The sequence below is a fragment of the Cetorhinus maximus genome, chromosome 15, assembly GCF_964194155.1.
Source record: "Cetorhinus maximus chromosome 15, sCetMax3.hap1.1, whole genome shotgun sequence".
In the NCBI taxonomy this organism is placed as follows: Eukaryota; Metazoa; Chordata; class Chondrichthyes; order Lamniformes; family Cetorhinidae; genus Cetorhinus; species Cetorhinus maximus.
The window spans coordinates 51,380,685-51,400,002 of NC_135893.1; the positions used below are offsets into that span (position 1 = coordinate 51,380,685).

The 19,318-nt window shown below is 41.8% G+C and overlaps 1 protein-coding gene across 7 annotated transcripts in view; it reads right to left on the reverse strand.

Moving 5' to 3' along the window:
- Positions 1-19,318, reverse strand: part of rbfox1 (RNA binding fox-1 homolog 1) — a 322,181-nt gene that overhangs the window by 130,448 nt on the left and 172,415 nt on the right. For all 7 annotated transcript variants that reach the window (XR_013578929.1, XM_078558397.1, XM_078558395.1 and 4 more), the window contains exons 6-7: positions 19,111-19,171; positions 1,206-1,259 (exon numbers count right to left, since the gene is read on the reverse strand). Coding sequence is in view for 6 of the 7 variants with exons in the window: in XM_078558397.1 (XP_078414523.1) it covers positions 1,206-1,259; positions 19,111-19,171 (115 nt within the window). In the remaining variant the exon portion in view is untranslated. The remainder of the gene's footprint in view (positions 1-1,205; positions 1,260-19,110; positions 19,172-19,318) is intronic.

The window sequence follows — 19,318 nt, forward strand, 5'->3', positions numbered from 1 at the left end:
CTTATGGCTACATTCAAATCCAACAATCTGAAACTTATATGTAACAGAGATCTGACAGATCCAGAATGTTCAAAAGCCTATCCAGATTTGCAGGATTTCAATAATGAGTAAACTTGGACGGGGTATAAAACAGAGGTCCAACCAGAATCCACCTCTTCCCCACTTGGAGAATCAGGTTAAAGTCAGGGTTTTGCATTGTGAAGGCTTATCACTGGTAGGGTTGAGACATTCATATTCAATGAATGTTGGAGAAACAGAAGCAAGGATAAATCTGTTACTATAGTTACAATAAAGAATAAAACTAAACAAGGAGAATTAACAGATGCTTAGTCAATATGACATGGTAGAGAAGGAACTGGGGGGGCAGACATATAGAACCCAAAAGTCAGATGACTTTGGCAGCATAATATTAAAAATTCCTAGGATGTCTAACAATTTGACCCTAATAATTCTACTTTACGTAATGTGGTTCAAGCCATGTTACTTTCTCATGTAAGTGGAAGTCAGAAATCAAATAAATACTAGTTTAAAATAAACAGCAGAGCATTCATGTTTTTCAATGGTCAACCACATCATTGGCACAGTTGTAACCAAAATAATCTTCTCTCAAGCATTGTGGTGCATCAGCAACATACTGAAAATAAACAAACTGTTTATGTAGTGGTTGTCACATCAGAATGATGTCTCAGAGTGCTTTGCAAATTTAGGAATAAGATGTCAAATAACACACTGGTACTACTAGCTGGCCAACAAACACAACCTGCAATACCCATAGCAGCTTTATGCAAATGCTTTCTCATTAAAATAGGGCATATCCCTCTACTAAGGTTGTGTACAGCAGATAGATATTCTCGATAACTGCATCCTCTTCCATGATCATAGACAGTTATGCCTTTAAGCATTCTGGGTGTTACGATTTATAACAAAAAAAAATAGAAGCACCGTAACAGGTCAAAATTCCACTTGCAATTATTTTACATTTTTAACCACGTTGTAAAAAGATAGCATGGTGCAGAAGAATTTGTTGAGCACTGTGTATGTTCTACGCATGAGACCTATATAACTTACCTGTGAAATTATTACCTCCTTTCTTCCTGGAATAAATGCAATGGTGATCAGCTGCACTGTTAATTTGGGACACTAATAGTTTTTACAAGACATTGAAATGGAAACTTTGGATTCAGAATGAATGCAAGTTGTCTTACCTGCATAGAATTCAGGGCTGTACACTGCACCCACAACTGGATTTAATTTCCATCCTAAAGAGTGAAGAAAATAACTTTATATGATGTAGAGATCAGTAATCAGAGAGTAGAATTCCTTTTAAGAAAAAAGATTGATTTATTTATTTCATGCACAATAATGAAACGCATACCACACTCCAAAAAAGGCCATACTTTGCTATCAAAATAATCGTGCAGCTAATAGTGCTCACTGTAATTTATTCACAAATACCATACAACTTCAGGTGAGGGAATAATGTGCTCAAGTTGCTGTCCAAGATGCAAAATTCTACCACTACAATGCGGAGTCTCATTCCTTCAGATCTTAATTGTTGTTGGAGATTCTAAAAATGTCAAATTTAAAATTGTGTTTTCAACTTTTACTTTCTCTCAATCTAATCATTCCTCCCCTCTCTTTATTTCTCTTTCTGTACTTGATTTGTTGTTGAATTTACCCACTATACTTAAGACTTACTTCTTTGTCCTTGCACAGTTTATTCCACCATCTTCAGTCTGATTGTTCTCTCAGGTCCCAGATGCCTAGCTTCCCATACTATGCTATTAACAGCTTTGAGCAAATGTGCCACAAAAATTATTACAATTAAAGGTGCAAGGGCAAGTCCAACTTTAATGGTTTCCCTGTTACAGAAAATTATGAAGCATTAAGTATCGAGCAATGACAAGACACGATATTGTACACTTGCTTATAACATAAAACCTGCATTACACATTCCACAAGGAAAGTTTGTTGAACCACCAGAAATTTGATGTCTGGAAATTTAAAAAATATTTTTATGTATGTTGTGTGAACAGATAGGAATGAAAAAATGAATTCAGTGGTAATAACAGGAACCTCTCGATAGTAGCTCCATTATAACCTATGTGCATACCTACTATTCTGCAAATGACATATGCAGTGTAACATTTGAATTCCCAGCTCCACAACTCATAATTTTTTTCTTTTAAAAGTCCATCGGAGACTATATGCACATTAATGAGAATATTTAGGAGGTCCACATTTTCAATTTGACGTTTCCTACCTTGTAATGCAGCCTCAATTTCACTGCTATTGTATGCCTTTTATTTTTTGCATCACTGTCACACCGTAAATAATGAACCTAATCAGAGAGAAAGTTGGGAGAGGTTTCTTTAAGCCCCATTCTCTGCCTTGACCCGTGAATTTGATTAAAGCCGTTGCCATTTGGACGAACCATTGATTAGTTTCCCCAGCAGAGGCTCTCATATGAGCTATTTGAATGTATTTCATATGCTCCTGCCATTGCCATCAAGGATCTGACAGATTTCTCTCAGACTTTAAGTTACACTAATGGTCTCTCAATTTGTCCAAGAAAAATCCTCTGAGACTCAGATCGATGTTCACAGCTGAAAGGTTGCCTCATTTTTCATCTCCTTCCCACTCCCTTCCTGATAGCTGGATCATCTAACTTTCCAGAGCTGGTATAGGGAAGACTTCATTTATCATGAAAATAACAGCAATTAAACTTTACTTTGTCTTGTCTATGAGCTTTGTGCTGGCCCATAACTGTGTGGGTTAATCAAGTGAGACGAGTGTGGTTGTCTGTGAGCCCACAGCTGTCATAATGCCCCAGCCTGGCACATAGATAGAAGAGAAACATACAGTCAAATTCACCACAGTGTATATTATCTACCCGGGATTAGAGGCCAGCTGGCTAGTGCTGTCAAAACTGTTAAGATTTTCCTTTCTTATCAAAACAAAGAAGGGTATTAAGTGAACCTATCCTTCTTTACATATTTTTAAACGTTTTAAAGCCACTGTGATAAAGTTATGGACACTGCCTTGCTCAGAAGCTGGAAATATCTATCTAAATTCATCTGGCAAAGTTTGTAACTACTTGATAAACATGCAGGATATCGTTTCACTTTCTTCCATATAAATATTTTGTGCTTCACTTAGCTGGAATGCACTCAGACATATATTTATACGTATATCCTTTATATCATTTACACAACATTTTCCAATCTTATTATTTAAGGGATACTGACAGATAGAATTCTCAGCAGGATTCAGACAGATTCAGCAAGGTCGTTTTTTAACTTTTTGCATAGCCAGCTGGCCACAAGCCCTAGTACAGCACCCAGCAGGCTGCAGCCATTTTGAGTCTCTAATCTCATTGAAATAGAACTGTCAACTAACCAACTAAAATGAGCTTCCTGACCAACTTGTCAGATTCAGGCCAGCAGCAAAGAAAGTTTGGTGGTTGACCAATGTGGAAGATAGGGCTTGCAGGAGCACTCCCGCTGCTCTTCGTCCCACAGAAATAATTAAAACAAACTGTTTTTGTCACAGCTTCTTCTGTTGTATCACAGTAAAGCTGGTGGAAAAAGGGCACAGTGCAAGCTCCAGCCAGCTCTATCATGAAACCCAGGCCTTACGTAGGTTATCGAACCTCGTTGCACCTGAAAAGAGGCCTACCGCCTAAAGCAGGCCATGTTTCAGCTACCGCGTGGCAGACTACTGTGAAAATGGCAGCAGTAGGGGCATAGCATTAATCGGGTGACAAATCTGCTGACTCCATTTTGAGCCTGTTACCTCCCTGTTAATGCCACTTCTGGCAAATTGAAATTATACCCAACAAGGCAGTCATTATCTGTGGAAATACCAGACAAGGTGACATTGTGTAGACCCTTAATTGCTTAGCGCAATTCCGATAAATCATTGCGTATTGAAAACATTAACTTGTCTCAAGATTAACACAAAAACTTTTTACAATTATATTTGAAGAAAAAAGATAGCCAAGGGTAATGTGGAACCTTGAAAAAACAAATGGAGGCAACATTGCAAATGAAAATAAGGAAATCTGAGATTTGTTGAATAATACTTAGTGTTAGTCTTTACTGTAGAAGAGAAGGAAAATATACCTGGATTCCAGGAAAACTAATAAGAAATCGAGGTCTGGAAAAGTTAACATAAGCAAGGAAATAATATTAGAAAAAATAATGGCACTAACAACTGACATATCCCCAGGGCCTGATGGCTCACAAGCTAAAGTTTTAAAGGAAATAGTTGAGGAAACTGCAGATGCTTTAATCATGATCTTTCAAAGTTCTCTCGATTCAGTGACTGTCCCTTTAGTTCAGAAAATTGCAAATGTAACTCCATTATTTAAGAATGCCGAGCGAAAGGAATGAGAAAATTACAGACTTGTTAGTCTAACATCTGTTGCGGGTAAGTTATTGAAATCTATAATTAAGGACAGAGAACTGAGCACTTAGAGAAATTTTAGCTGATTAGAGAGGGTAGGTCATGTCTAACAATCTTATCGAATTTTTTGATTAAGTAGCTTACATAGTGGACAGATGAACGTCTATGGGGGTAGTTTATGTGGAGTTTCAGAAGGCATTCAATAAACTTCCATGAAGCTTAGCTAAAATTAAAGCTCATGGTATTGAAGGCAAATTATTGACTAACTTAGGAGATTGGTTAGGTGGCACAAGATAGAGAGTAGGGATAATGGATATGTGACTAGTGGTGTCCCATTCGGATCTGTGCTGGGCCTGAAATATTTACTGAACCGGATATTCCGAGGAGCCGCAATCATCATCATTGGATTGCCGCTCCACTCGAACATTCCCCTAACATGTCGCTGCTTTGCATTTCTTTTGGGGGCTTCCGAGCCCGGCTTTTCCAGAAATGCAAGCGCAGACTTGGGAAGCTCTGTCAGAGTGGAGTAGAGTGCAGAGGAAGACAGGACATGCCTCTTTTTGCGGCACTGGCTGCTGTATGGTAAGTTTAGAGATTCAGTGTGAATGTTATTGAATGGGTGAATGATTGAGTGGATGAATGAGTGAATGGGTAGGGTAGTAGGGTGAGTAGGTAAGTGGGTGAGGTAAGTGGTAGGGGGTAGGTTGGTGAGCTGGTAGGTGGGTAGGGTGGCAGGTGGGTGAGATGGTAGTCGGGTCTGGAGGGGTAGTCGAGGGGGTCAGTGTGAGGTTTTGGGGAGGCAGTCAGTTCTGTAGTCGCCAAAGAGTTAGCCAAGGCTTTAATCCGTCTAACATTTCCTGGGTAACTATTCAGGCAAATACTGTAGAATTCAGAGTCTAAGTCAGAGGAGGAGACATTTGAGAGGTTCCATGGAGCAGGGGAATTGCCCATCAGGAGTTGAAACCTCCCGGGCAATTCCCACATAGGTCTGATAGATAGAGATAGAAACTTTTTCCGTCAGTGGGCAGTCTAGGACAAGGGAATATAACCTTAGAATCAGAGTCAGGTCAATCAGGAGATAAGTTCAGAAATATCTCTCCATGCAAACGATGCTGGAAATGTGGAACTCTCTCCAAGAAAGAGCAGTAGATGCTAGATCAATTAGTATTTTAAATCTAAAGTAGATAGATTTTTGCTAGACATGGATATGGAAGGATATGGGGCCAAGGCGGATGAGTGGAGGTAAGATGCAGATCAGCCACGACCTTATTGAAAGGCAGAACATGCTCGAGGAGCTGAATGAAATATTCCTGTTTTTATGTTCCATGTCTATCCATCTCCATGGAAGCTGACTGTTTTGTTTTGACTTTTGTCGTTTGGACTTATTTTAATTTATCCATCAAACCTGTAATTTACCTAATATGGTATTTGGAGTGTACCAGTCGGCAGGATATTGCTGCTGGTCTGCGGGGGCGGGCCCGACACACTGACTCATAAAGTGATGCGAGATAACGTCGGGCGTGCTTCCCCACGTCATTGTGCGTCATTTCAATATTTCATTCAGCGGGCGCGCGCCAGAGACGGCTAGGCACCCACCAAACTGTCAACGGCATATTAAGTCGTTGAAAAAGTAATTAAACTTGTTAACAACACTGCCCGTCCAACCTCAAGGTTGGCAGGCAGGCGAAGAGCCCAGGCAGCGTTTGCAGTTTTCTGGAAACCTCACCCATGGGCGGGACGAGGTTTCCTGAAGCTTTCGTAAAATAAATAAATACATTTTCCTAACTTCACAACCATGTCCTAGCTCATATGACACTTGCACATGAGGAGACATGCTTAAATAAATGCTTACTTTATTTATTATGAAGTTTTGCAACCCATTCAATTTCCCTGAGGCAGCTCTGTGCCTCAGGGAGATTGCTGCGCTCTGTATGCGTGAAAGAGCGCAGGCCCCGACTCTCCCTCCTCCCCCCACCCGCACACGTAGTGAGCGCTACTGACCGCGCGTTGCACTGGGCAGGCCTTAATTGGCCCGTGTGTGTAACATGGCGGTGCACAGCCGATCGCAGGCAGCGATTGGCTCCGCCCTTTCCCCTCGCCCACTCCTGCCCAGCCCGCCTGCCATAGGAAGAATTCTCCCCAGTAAACCAGACTAAGACCTGACATTACCAGGTCCTTGAAGAAAATGTAGTTTTATGATCACGAGTGTAAGGACTAAGTGCAATGTAATTCTCTATATCAAACACCAAATATTTTTATAACATATCCTGCTCGTACAGGTAACTGATAGTAATTTTCTTATTTAAGTTCTTGTCCCAAAGATGCTATTATTTTTCAGATGACGAGGTTTTTGTCTCTGACTAAAAAACAATGGATACATGAATCCACACACCGCTGCATTGGATAGGGTGCATTCTTCTAGCCTTTTGCAGTTTTTGTTGTTCCCTATTGGGAACCACAACCCAGATGAGCTTAGAATGGGAATCTGAGTTTTGGTCCACAAGTTCCTTTCTATTGCACGATGCAGAAATGATCAGTTCCTATTGAAGATGGCCAGTCAGTATTTTTGAAAATCATCCACATGTTTCAGACTTTGCTGCAGTGTTTGTTTATTCCTCATTTTGTTGAAGGGTTTTAATAATCCTTTATCATGTGCACAGCAATTTCTACACTTGGCATCATGTTCAGGCTGTTTGTCTGGCCAGGCTTTATGAATTTATTTGCTGGGCTTACCCTTAGTTCACACAACATGGGGCTGCCAAACTAATGCTCTATAAAAGACAGCCCTTCCAATTTGAAATCAAGTTGCCAATACAAACTGATATTCAATACAACTAACATAAATCTCATTATTAGCACAACAGGGTTTAATTTGAGATTGTGGGATTTTTATGTTATATTATTTGGGATTGGGAGTACAGACGTTGTTAATTAATATTTAGTTCCTCACTGTTAACTTGTTGCTTGATATTCTCAGGTGCCTGTTTTATTAGCTTACAACATGACACAGGCTACAATCATTAAAAGGCATTAACCTTGAAATTCCTTGCAACATGATCCCAGCAATTATGCCAGGACTGTGCTCAATGATTCCCTCCAGTACTGACCTCGCCAGAGTCTTCAGGGTGATGAGGAGAACCACACCTCTAGTAACAGCCATCCCATGCTGTCAGGGAACTCCAGTGCTCAACTGCATGAGCGGAGTTGCCCTGCCCAATCTCCCACCCAGAGTCTTTGAAAGTTCAAGCAATTTGCATAGCTGGTGATGTACTCATACTTCCTTCGGGGGGCTTGTACATTTCCACACCCTTGATGGGCTGGCTGCCACAGAAATGGCGGATACTGAATGGGCAGGGACTCTTCGTTGAGGGGGTTTCAACTCCTGATTCCTTCAACTCGCCATCATTTGCTCAGTTACATGGGACAGGGGTTCCAGCACTAATAAGAAACCCCTGCTAATAGCAGAGACCTGCAGAACTGGATTCTCCACTGTTTTCCTCAGGGAATTTGCCAGATTTTTAATGGGGTTATGGTTGGAGGTCAAGGGAACCCCAAATTAGTTGTTTTCATTATCTTAATTGTCTTCACACCGCAGACATTTAGAAGAACTTATATATCATTTACATTGCAATAATGTTACAAGAAAGTAACATAATTAAGCATTTTGAAATGATTTACATCACAACACCATATGGTTACATACAAAAAAAGCAGTGCCAAACACTTTCTTATGAAGCTAATGCCAATTTTAGACTCCAGTATCACTTTCCTGCTGATCATCTTGTGAACTGTTGACCAATTTTGGATTTAAGTTCAATCAATTTGTGATATCTGCCAATGCCAGTGAATTCCAAATCAATATTTACTAAACCAACAGGATTCCAATTACAATATTGGAAGAAAATAATTTTGATTAAATTACTAAACATAAAGCAGGCATAAAAATGAATACTGGTTTCAATAGAAACTTACAAATCAGGCCGAATTGTATTTTCAATATGTGAAATTTCCGTAGTTCAATCCTGCGTTATTTCATTCACAGTTAGATCTGCTCGTGCTCTTCATGTTAGATAGATGGGGGGGTGGGAAAGGAAATACAGAATAGTGTTTTCTTCACCTTGAGTTGTAGCTGTCCTGTACTATGGTGGCCACATTCTTGAAATAACTTAACCAAATTGGACTGCCTGTCTCCTTAAACATATTCATATTCAGGATCTATATAGAAAGCTGAAAAAAATCCCATCACAATAGCTTGTAGGTTAAAAGTGATGGTTACTTAAAAATCAGACTTTTAATCATAGCCATAGACACAACAACAACTTGCATTTATATAGCACCTTTAAATTGCTAGCTGTCCCAAGGCACTTCAAAAGAGCATTATCAGACTAAATTTTACACAGCGCCATATAAAGAGATATTGGGCTAGATTTTGAAACAGGGGTTGGGGACTGGAAGCGGGGGCTAGTTCCTGGTCCTGACCTTGCACAACGTGCTTTAGGCTTCCCCTACTCCAAACCCCACAGTTAGTTCAATGCTGCAGGCAATTAAAGACCGGGGAGGGAGCTCACCTTCCAATCAGGGACAGCAGACAGGCAGCCAACATTGGAAGGCCAATGGGAGGCCTCCATCACTCGGGGATTGTCAGCCTCATCAGCTAAGGTAGGAGCTGCTGATCTGAGCATGGAGAATGTGAGGGGAAAGGACAGGTAAATTTGACTTTTACTCTTTTAAAATGCCACAGCTGTGTGGCCATGATTTTAGAGGGACAATCTCTCCAGGCAAAGACCAGAGATCTCAGTTGTGGCCTGGTGGCTGTTATGAGTTCAGGCTGGTGGCTGAAGGGAGGGGATCAACAGTTCACAAGATGATCAGCAGGAATGTGATATTGGAGTTTAAAGGTAGCATCAGCTTCATAAGAAAGTGATTGGCACTTTTTATTTTGTTTATGACCATATGGTGTTGTGATGTAAATCATTTCAAACTGCATAATTATGTTACTTTTTTGTCACATCATTGCAATGTAAATGATACGTAAGTTCTTCTCTTCCGTCTTCAAAAGAAAAGGTTTGCAAAATTGTTGTGTTAAGACAATGAAGATAACGAAAGCAACTAATTTGGGGTTCTGTTGATCTTCTATTCCTTCCCCTCCCCCACCTTCTCTCTGAGCTAACCATGTTGGCCTAGACCATGGAATGTCTGCTTTGCCAGCTGAAAATCCCAATCGTTGCAGGGACTTTAATCTTGAAAGCTAATTGGCCCTAAATGACTGCCTACTACTATCCGGCAGGTAGCTGATCCATCACCCTCATTGAAAATAGCTCGGAGTCCGGATTGTTGGCGGTGAACCGGCACAGAGGACAGCAGTGTAAATTTGCATACCTACCCACTTCTGATCCCAATCCATTTAAAAACCCGACCCATTAGAGCAGATGATCAGAAGCTTGGTCGAAGAAGCAGGTTTTAAGGAGAGTCTTAAAAGAGACAAGCGAGATGGAGAGGTTCAATGAGAGAATTCCAGATCTTTCGGCCTCAGTAGCAAAAGGCTCAGCAATCAATGGTGGAGTGATTAAAATCAGAGATGCTCAAGGGGCCAGAATTGGAGTAGTGCAGGTAATTTGGAGGGTTTTAGTGCTAGAGAAATGTACAGAATTAGAGAAGGGCGAGGCCATGGAGGGATTTGAAAACCATGATGAGAGTTCTAAAATTGAGTTGTTGCTTAAACAGGAGCCAGTGTAGCACTGGGCTGGTGAATGAACGGGACTTGGGTACAAGTTAGTTACAAGCAGTAGAGATTTGGATGAGCTTAAGTTTATGGAAGGTAGGACCTAGGAGGCAGGCTAGGTCTGTACTGGTATGGTTAAGTCTAGAAGTAACAAAGGCACGAATGACCGTTTCAGCAGCAGATTAACTGAGGCAGGGGCGGAGTTAGGAGATATTATGGAAAATAGTGGAAATAGTTTGCCTTCGTAATGGTGTAGATATATGATTAGAATCTCACCTTGGGGTCAAATAAAATACCAAGGATGTGAATAGTCTGGTTCAGCCTCAAACAACAAGGGAGAGGGAGGAAGTCGGTGGCAAGTGAACGAAGCTTGTAGTGAAGATTGAAGACAATGGCTTCTGTCTTCCCAATAGTTAATTGAAGGGAATTCCTGCTCATCGAGTACTGGATGTTGGAGAAGCAGTCTGATATTTGAAGGACAGTGGAGACGTCGAGAGAGGTGGTGGTGAGGTGTTGCTGGGCATCACCAACATACAAGTGAAGCTTTGTTTTAGAAAGATGTCGCCTAAAAGTGGTGTGTAGATGACAAATAGGAGAGGGCCAAAAATAGATTCTTGGGCAACATCAGAAGCAATAGTATGGAAGTGGGAAGAGAGAACATTGCAGGTGATCCTCTAGCCATTACTGGATAGGTAAGAATGGAGCCAGGTGAGTGCAGTCCCAACAAGCTGGGCAGCAAAGGGGAGGTGTTGAAGGAGGATCGCATGGTCAAGCATGTCAGAGGCTGCAGGCATGTCAAGAAAGGAAGGAAAGATTACCACAGCCATAGTCACATAGGATGTCATTTGTGATTCTGATAAGGCAGCATTTGACCAAGTGTGGCATCAAGGAGCCCTAGCAAAATTGGAGTCACTGGGAACCAGGGGGAAAACTCTCCACTGGTTGAAGTCATACCTAAACAAAGGAAGGTGGTTGTGGTTGTGGTTGTTGGAGCTCAACCATCTCAGCTCCAGAACATTAGTGCAGGAGTTCCTCAGGGTAGTGTCCTCAGGCTCAACCATCTTCAGTTGCTTCATCAATGACCTTCCTTCCATCATCAGTTCAGAAGTGGGGGTGTTCGCTGATGATTGTACAATGTTCAGCACCATGTGTGACTTCTCAGACACTGAACCAGTCCAAGTCCAAATGCAGCAAGACCTGGACAATATCCAGGCTTGGGCTGAGAAGTAGAAAGTAACATTTGCACCACACAAGTGCCAGGCAATGACCATCTCCAACAAGAGAGAATCCAACCATCACCCCTTGACATTCAATGGCATTATCATCACTAAATCCCCCACTACCAATATCCTAGGGGTTACCATTGACCAGAAGCTGAACTGGATTAGCCTTATAAAAACTATGGCTACAAGGGCAGGTCAAAGGCTAGGAATCCTGCGGAGTGTAACTCACCTCCTGACTCCCCAAACCTTGTCCACAATCTACAAGGCACAAGTCAGGAGTGTGATGAATACTCTCACTTGCTTGGATGAGTGCAGCTCCCACAACACTCAAGAAGCTCAACACCATCCAGGACAAAGCAGTCCGCTTTATTGGCACCCCATCCACAAACATTCACTCCCTCCACCACCGACGCATAGTAGCAGCAGTGTGCACCATCTATGAGATGCATTGCAGGAACTCACCAAGCTTCCTTAGACAGCATCTTCCAAACCCATGACTGCTACTATCTAGAAAGACAAGGGCAGCAGGCATATGGGAACACCACCACTTGGAAGTTCCTCTCTAAGTCACTCACCATCCTGACTTGGAAATATATCGGCCGTTCCTTTGCTGTTGCTGGGTCAAAACCATGGAACTCTCTTCCTAACTGCTCTGTGGATGTACCTACACCACATGAACTGCAGCGGTTCAAGAAGGCAGCTCACCACCACCTTCTCAAGGGCAATTAGGGATGGGCAATAAATGCTGATCTAGCCAGCAAAGCTCACATCCCGTGAATGAATTTTAAAAAAGAATTGTTTTGGTACTATGCCAAGAGTAGAAACGTGGCATTCAAATATGGATTTCCGGGAAGATGCAGATTGATTTGGGAGGTGAAAGCATGTTCAAGGGCTTTTGAGATGGCTAACACAATTACTGAATACCATAACCATCTCCTGACATTGTTAATGCATTTAATGCCACAATAAAACTCCTGGTTTTCTTTCCAGACAAGTTTACAGATTTCTTAACGGGTTTTCAATTGCAAAATGAAAGCGATTTAGTATCCCTAAACTAGGTTGACTACTTTTAACTATTTGCTTTCACCACAATAAAAGCTTCAATTTTGTTCTCCATGATTGGCTTTTGAGTATCACAATGAGACCACAAATCTACAATGAAATCAGAAGTGTGGTGATAAATGTGCCAAATGCTCCAAAAATAATTCCCATTATATTCCTGTCTTAAAACTGTTCTGGAAACAGAAAAAACATAAATATTCAACTGCCTCAGTCAGTTTTCCAGTCTCAGAACTTCTTGTGAATATTAAAACGATAGTTTAGTTGAAGCAAAATTAATCAACTGTTTTCTTTTGAATGACTTATCCTGCACTAAATGAAAGTGTTGCATGCTATGTATCCTTAATAAATGATGTTATTTTTGGAGCAGAAGGCAAAATTGAAAAGGAAAGTAATCTGATGACAGGAAGGCCTTGCAGGTTTTCTTACCTCCATAATGTACAAGTTAGCAAGAGATTTTTGAATCATGCCCACGCCTAACCCAGTCCTTGCTAGGCCCCCTACCTCCTCAGAAGATTGATTTCAAGATCCTCATCCTCACCTGTTTTGCTCTTCTGTGCTTTCACAATCTCCTCCAAACTGTTTGTAATGTTCACTCCTATGGAACCTTTATTCTACATTTCCTGGTCTTTCTACTTCAGTCAGTATACCTCACCCTCTGCCACTCCCTCTCAGTTTTCCTAGTTTCTCCCTCTCTTGCTCCCCTTGAAGGGGAGATGGTGGTGTAGTGGTAATGTAACTGGACTAGTATCCAGAGACCCAGGCTAATGCTGTGGGGACATGGGTTCAAATCCCATCCATGGTAGCTGGTGGAATTTGAACTCAATTAATAAATCTGGAATTGAAAGCTAGGCTCAATAATGGTGACCATGATAATCATCGATTGTTGTTAAAAACCTATCTGGCTCACTAGGGAGGAAATCTGCTATCCTGGCCTACATGTGATGCCAGTAATGCAGTTGACTCTGAACTGGCCCAGCAAGTTATTCACTCAGTTCAAGGGCAATTTGAATGGGAAACACATGGGGCAGGATTTTACCGTCAGGGGGCGGGGCCCACACGCCGACGCGGGATGACATTGGGCGGAACTCCTGACATCACCATGCCCCATTTAAATTTTCAGGAAGGCGGAGGCACAGCAAAATCAACTGCGCACCTGCCGACCTGTCAATGGCCACTTGAGGCCATTGACAGGATCAATTAAGCAATTAAAGGACCTGCCCGTCCAACCTTAAGGTTAGTGGGTAGGCCAGGAGCCCCGGCGGGCAATAGAAAAAACATGAAACCTCATCCACCAGCAGATGAAGTTTCATGTGGGGTTTTAAAATTTTAATAAAGTTGTTATGGAAATTATGAATATGTCCCAACTCATGTGACATTGTCACATAAGGGAATATGTAAGGGAATTTTTTTCTTCTATTTTTAACATTGTTGAAAGTAGAGCCAATCTCCCTGAGGCAGCACTTAGCACTCAGGGAGATGAGTGCACTCTTTCGTGCGCATGCACGAAAGAGCGCACCCTCGATTTTAGGGATTCCCCGCCACCCGCACAGGGAGTGCATAGCGCTTCCCTGCAGATGTCATGCTGGGCGGGCCTTATTAGGCCTGCCCACATAAAATGGCATCGCGCCTCCAATCTGGGGGGGGGGGGGGGGGATCGGAAGCGCGCCTGTGCGCGCCCGCCCTTCAACTTCCCCCCCCAACGGGGGGAAAATTCAGCCCATGATGGTTTTGCTAGTGATGCCCACATCCCATGAAAGAATTTTTTAAAAAAGCTCCTAAAGGCCCTCCTATTTGATGACAACTTCACCTTCTCTAACCAACCTCTATATTTTCTTCCTCTAGCTTGGTGTCCTCTCATGAATCACCGCCCTGTGATATCTCTGTACATAAGGAACATTATATGGATGGAAGTGGCTGCGCTGAACCAGCTTTTCTATTCAGGAGTCATCATTCAAGTTTGTTGCCTACAATTACTGTAATAATAGGAAATAAATTCTGTGGCAGCACAAAACTTTGGAAGACAGGCATCCTGTTCCAGGGCCAGGAAGCATATAATCTAATATCAATCTTCTTCAACTGGGGCCGAGCCAAAGGAGAAAGATACCAAGTGGAAGGGCAACACAAGAGGGTGAGGATCCTGCAGGGAAGATCATCTCGGGTTATCTTCCAATTCCATCTTACTGCTGCTATTGGTAGAGACGGGCAATCTGCCTGTGTTGTTGCTTGGAATGAGCATAGAAAGAAAGCAATTACATATAGAGTGAAAATTGGACCTGTTGAACATGTTTCACAAATATAAAATGGGTGCAATGAGGGCAAATTTAGACCATTAACATCCTGTGCCCAAAAGACGCCTAAAGGACATTCAAGCTGATATTGGGTTGGGCCATTTTTCAAGCATCCCTTGTGAGCACTTGGCACACTCATTTGGCCTCTTTCATTTGTAAATTAAGAATCTAATGGCCTGGATTTAGCTCTCTTTCCAAAATTTTGAAAATTGCCACTGGAGCTGAGGGTAACAGCCATGTTTCCCCAATGCCACAGTACCATTGATCATCTCCCACCGCCCACCCACCTTACCACTCTTCCTCCTCCATGAAGCTTACAGTCGAGCTGCTGCAAGTGAGGCAAGCAGTCCGATATTCATTTTCTTAATATAGAATTGTGGCAGTTAATAGCAGGTTACCGAAATACTATTAATGGTCAAATTTTGGACAGGACTCGCATCTCCTAGTTATACTCTATGCACAGAGGCCATTCAGGCCTGAAAAGGGGCCTAACAAAATCACCTTCATGATTGTTTTCGATGTGAAGCTGACTGGGAATTTACACTTGGCCTTCCCTTTATCAATATCTTCTGTCCTCGACTAGCATCTCGGGGATGGACGTTACAACATGAGATTCAACTAGAAAGTGAAAAAATCAGTACAAATAAACTAGAAAAAAGGGAACAAAAAAAGGAGAAGGTGAGAAAATAGAAAGACGTTAAGAGAATAAAGAAAGCTGAAAGAGAGGATGAGGCTGAAACAAAAACCTTAAAAAACATTAAAAAGGAACCGGAAGTATTTTGCAAATGTACCAGTAAAAGTGAATCGTCAAAGGCAAGAAGGGACCCTGAGAAAGAAGATTTTTAGTTTGTAGACGATGATAATAACTGGCAGAGGTATTCGATAAGTATTTCACACTGGTCTACACTGACTCGAAAGTGTCAGAAAGGATGTTAATCAGAAGTGGTTGAGAGAAAGATTAAGAACATAAGAAATGGAAGCAGGGGTAGGCCATTCAGCCCATCAAGCCTGCTTCGCAATTCAATTAGATCATGGCTGATCTTCTATCTTCACTCCCTCTAAATCCACATAAACCTTAATCCCATTAGTATCCAAAAATCTATTGATTTCTGACTGAGTGTTCACAGTTCACCGCGGTAGAGAATTCCAAAGATCCCCAACCCTTCGAGTAAACAAAATTCCCCTCATCACAGTCCTCAATGGCCAACCCTTTATTCTGAGATTGTGACCATTAGCTCTCAATTCCCCAGCCAGCCAAAATATTCTCACAGCATTTATCCTGTCAAGTACCTTAAGAATTATATATGATTTAATGCAATCACATATCATTCTAATAAATTCTAGGGAATATAGGGCTGGTTTACTCAATCTTTCCTCACAGGAGAATCTCCTTATACCAGGAACCATTCTATAACCTCTGTTGAACTCCGCCCAAGGCAATTATATACTCTGCTAGGTAAGGAGACCAAAACTGTGCCCAGTACTACAGGTGTGGTCTCACCAAGGCTATATATAACCGCAGTTAGACTTTTTCATTCTTATACTCCAATCTCTTAATAATAAAGGCTAATATGCCATTTTTTTTCCTAATTGCTTGCTCTACCTGCATGTTAACTTTCTGGGATACTTGTACAAGGACACCAAAGTGCCTCTGAATGCCACCATTTTCCAATCTCTCACCATTTAAAAGATATTCGGCTTTTCCATTTTTCCTTCCAAAGTGGATAACTTCACACTTCCCATCTGCCATGTTCCACTCACTTAGTTTGCCTATATCACTTTGCAGCTTCCTTGTGTCCTCCCCGCAGCTTACATTCCCATCTAACTTTGTATCATCAACAAACTTTGGATACACTACACTTGGTTCCCTCATTTTAATCATAATAACAATATTATGATGGATAAAAGAAAAAAAATAGATAATTTGGTTAAGGTAAGGACAGGCAAAGGATCAGGGCCTGACAGAAAGCACCCTAGAATCCTGAAGGAGGCAAAGGAGGGAAATGTAGCGGCCCTAGAATTTTTGCCTGCAGTATTCCTGATGCATCCATGCCCGCCATCTTCTTACCTTCTCGGTTTCTGACAGCATTGGCCCTCTTGCTGCAAGCATAAAGGGAACTCATCGATGTTTAATTATTGGGGTCTGATGATGTCAAACAGTCCCAGCATGATCTTGATGCTGACTACAGCAGTGACGCTCAGTGCCTGGCCTTCCAGGATTATGGATGGAAGAGGCCAATATAATTTAAAAGTGTTCTAATAATCCTTATGGGATAGGGTTGCTCTTCTGATTCCATAGGGAAATTTTGGGCTTCCCGTGCTTCTTCCCTTTTCCCCCAAAGATGATTGTCTCAGGACCCCCTCTGAGTACCAACCTTATGCTGACAGTTCCCTTGGGCACTCAATAGTGGCTCTCCGTTGGCCAACATTTTTCTTCAGGCAAGAGCCTGTCTTTGACCATGTAAATTAATACTGGAATAGAAACTTTCCCAAGCCTCACACTGTGGGCAGGCCCATTGGTTTGCTCTGCACATTACCGCCCACAGAATGCAATTAAGCCCTCAGTTAAAACTGGTATTTATATTTCAAGGCTTTACTGATGTAGATGTGTCAAAGGACTGGAGAGTAACCAACGTAACAGGCATTTTTAAACGGGACATGGAGCTAACCTAAGTAATTACAAACAAGTTATTTAAGGTCGGTGGGAAGGAAATTTTTAAGTGTCTTCAATTAAAGGTGAAGTTACCACATATCTAGGGAAATAAATTATAGGTAAAAGTTGCATGTTAGAAGTTGGTGTATGTCTCAGAGGGGCAGTCATCTTGACAAACTTCATATGGGGCAGAATTTTGCCCTTGTTGGGCGGGCTCGGCGGTGCCGGGGTGGGGGGGTGTTTGGGAAGCCGACTGCCACCTGCAATTGGGGCCGGACCGTGATTTCAGGCTGGCGGGCTAATTAAGGCCCGCCCAGCGTGAAACATGAGCAGCAGCTCTCAGCGCTGCCTGTGCAGGCAGGGGAGAGGGGGGAGGGGGCGAGTGGGGAACTTGGCGCATGCGCACAAGTGAGTGCTTGAAAATCTCCCTGAGGCACAGAGCTGCCTCAGGGAGATGAAGCGGTTTTAAAGTTAGAAATAAAGATTTAAAGAATGTTATAAAACATGTTCCCTCATGAGTAGGGACATGTTATAAATGAAATTTTTAAAAATTTATTTTATTTTTATTTGACGTTGGAAACCTCATCCTGCCTGTGGATGAGGATTCTGAAAACAATGCAAATGCCGCTTGGCCTTTTTGCCTGCCTGCCAACCGCAAGGGTGGACGGGCAGCGAGAAATTTAAGTTAATTGATACTTTAATGGCCTTAATAGGCCTTTTAATTGCCGGAGTCGACAGCACGCCCACCGACCGAAATATGGTGCAACTGCCCTTTGACATTGAGACACTCGCCCGACGTCAACGTACGTCATTTTATGCTCGAGTGGGTCGGGCGCGTGCATGCCCGCCAAGGTAAAGATTCTGCCCGTAGTGTATGTGCATCAAGGCAGTGACAGGCATGGCACATTGGGAAAGTGCATTGGATATAATGTACATGGGACTTAGGAAAGCCTTTGACAAGATATTGCATAGAAGATAAGTGGAGAAGATTAAGGGGCGTGGCATTAGGGTGAGGATAGCAAACTGGATTAGAAATTGGTTAGAACGAAGGAAAAGAGTGAGCAAGACTTGACAGATTTTCAGAGTGGTTAGGAGCGGATCGTGATGTTTCACAGGGTTTAGCTCTGAGGACACATTATTCATTCTGTATATCACTGATTTGGATGTGGGCCTAGAGTGAAACATGTCAACATTTGCAAATGACACCAAAATGGGAAGTACAGTACATGTCATTCTTTAGAAGGCCAAAGGAAACTACACAGGGATATTGATAAGCTGGGAACTTTGGTTAAAAAGTGGCAGATTGAAGTCAGTAAATGTGAGGTATGTATATGCAAAGGAAAAAAAAGCAGTAAATTACACTTTGAATAATTAATATCAGGTGCCATTATTTACTGTCACTTTGAGGGAAGATTCTGAAAAGACCTGCAATCAATGGTTCATTGTACATCATGTATTCTGTTCATTAACAAGAAGCATGTTAGTAGTTTTGTTGCTCTGAACATTGTCTTTCAGCTTGTATTATATTTTGCTCTTGTATGTAACCAGTTGACAATCATTTTTTTTAAAAATGAGGTTCTGAAAATTGCTTATGGCCATTGAAGAAAAATTCAAATCTGGGCCTTTTAAGCCGCTATGAAAGGTTACTAATAAAACCTTCTTGATTGTATCTGGAAGGATATTTTTTGACTCATGCTCTATGTCAACTCTTTCCTTCAGCAGAACACGCATTAAAGCAAAAGACTGATAACTCACCATTTGCGTAAGGGTTGACTGTCTTTTTGTTTGTCATAACTCGTGCCGTAGCATTATTTACCTAAGCAAATAGATGATCATGTTAGCAAGCAGAGTAAAGGAGATGCCATCAAATTCCAAAATTCATGCATTACTAGCATTACAGTTACATTTAAATAATGCATCTACTGATAAAAGAGCATTAGATGCATAACAGAATCACACACTA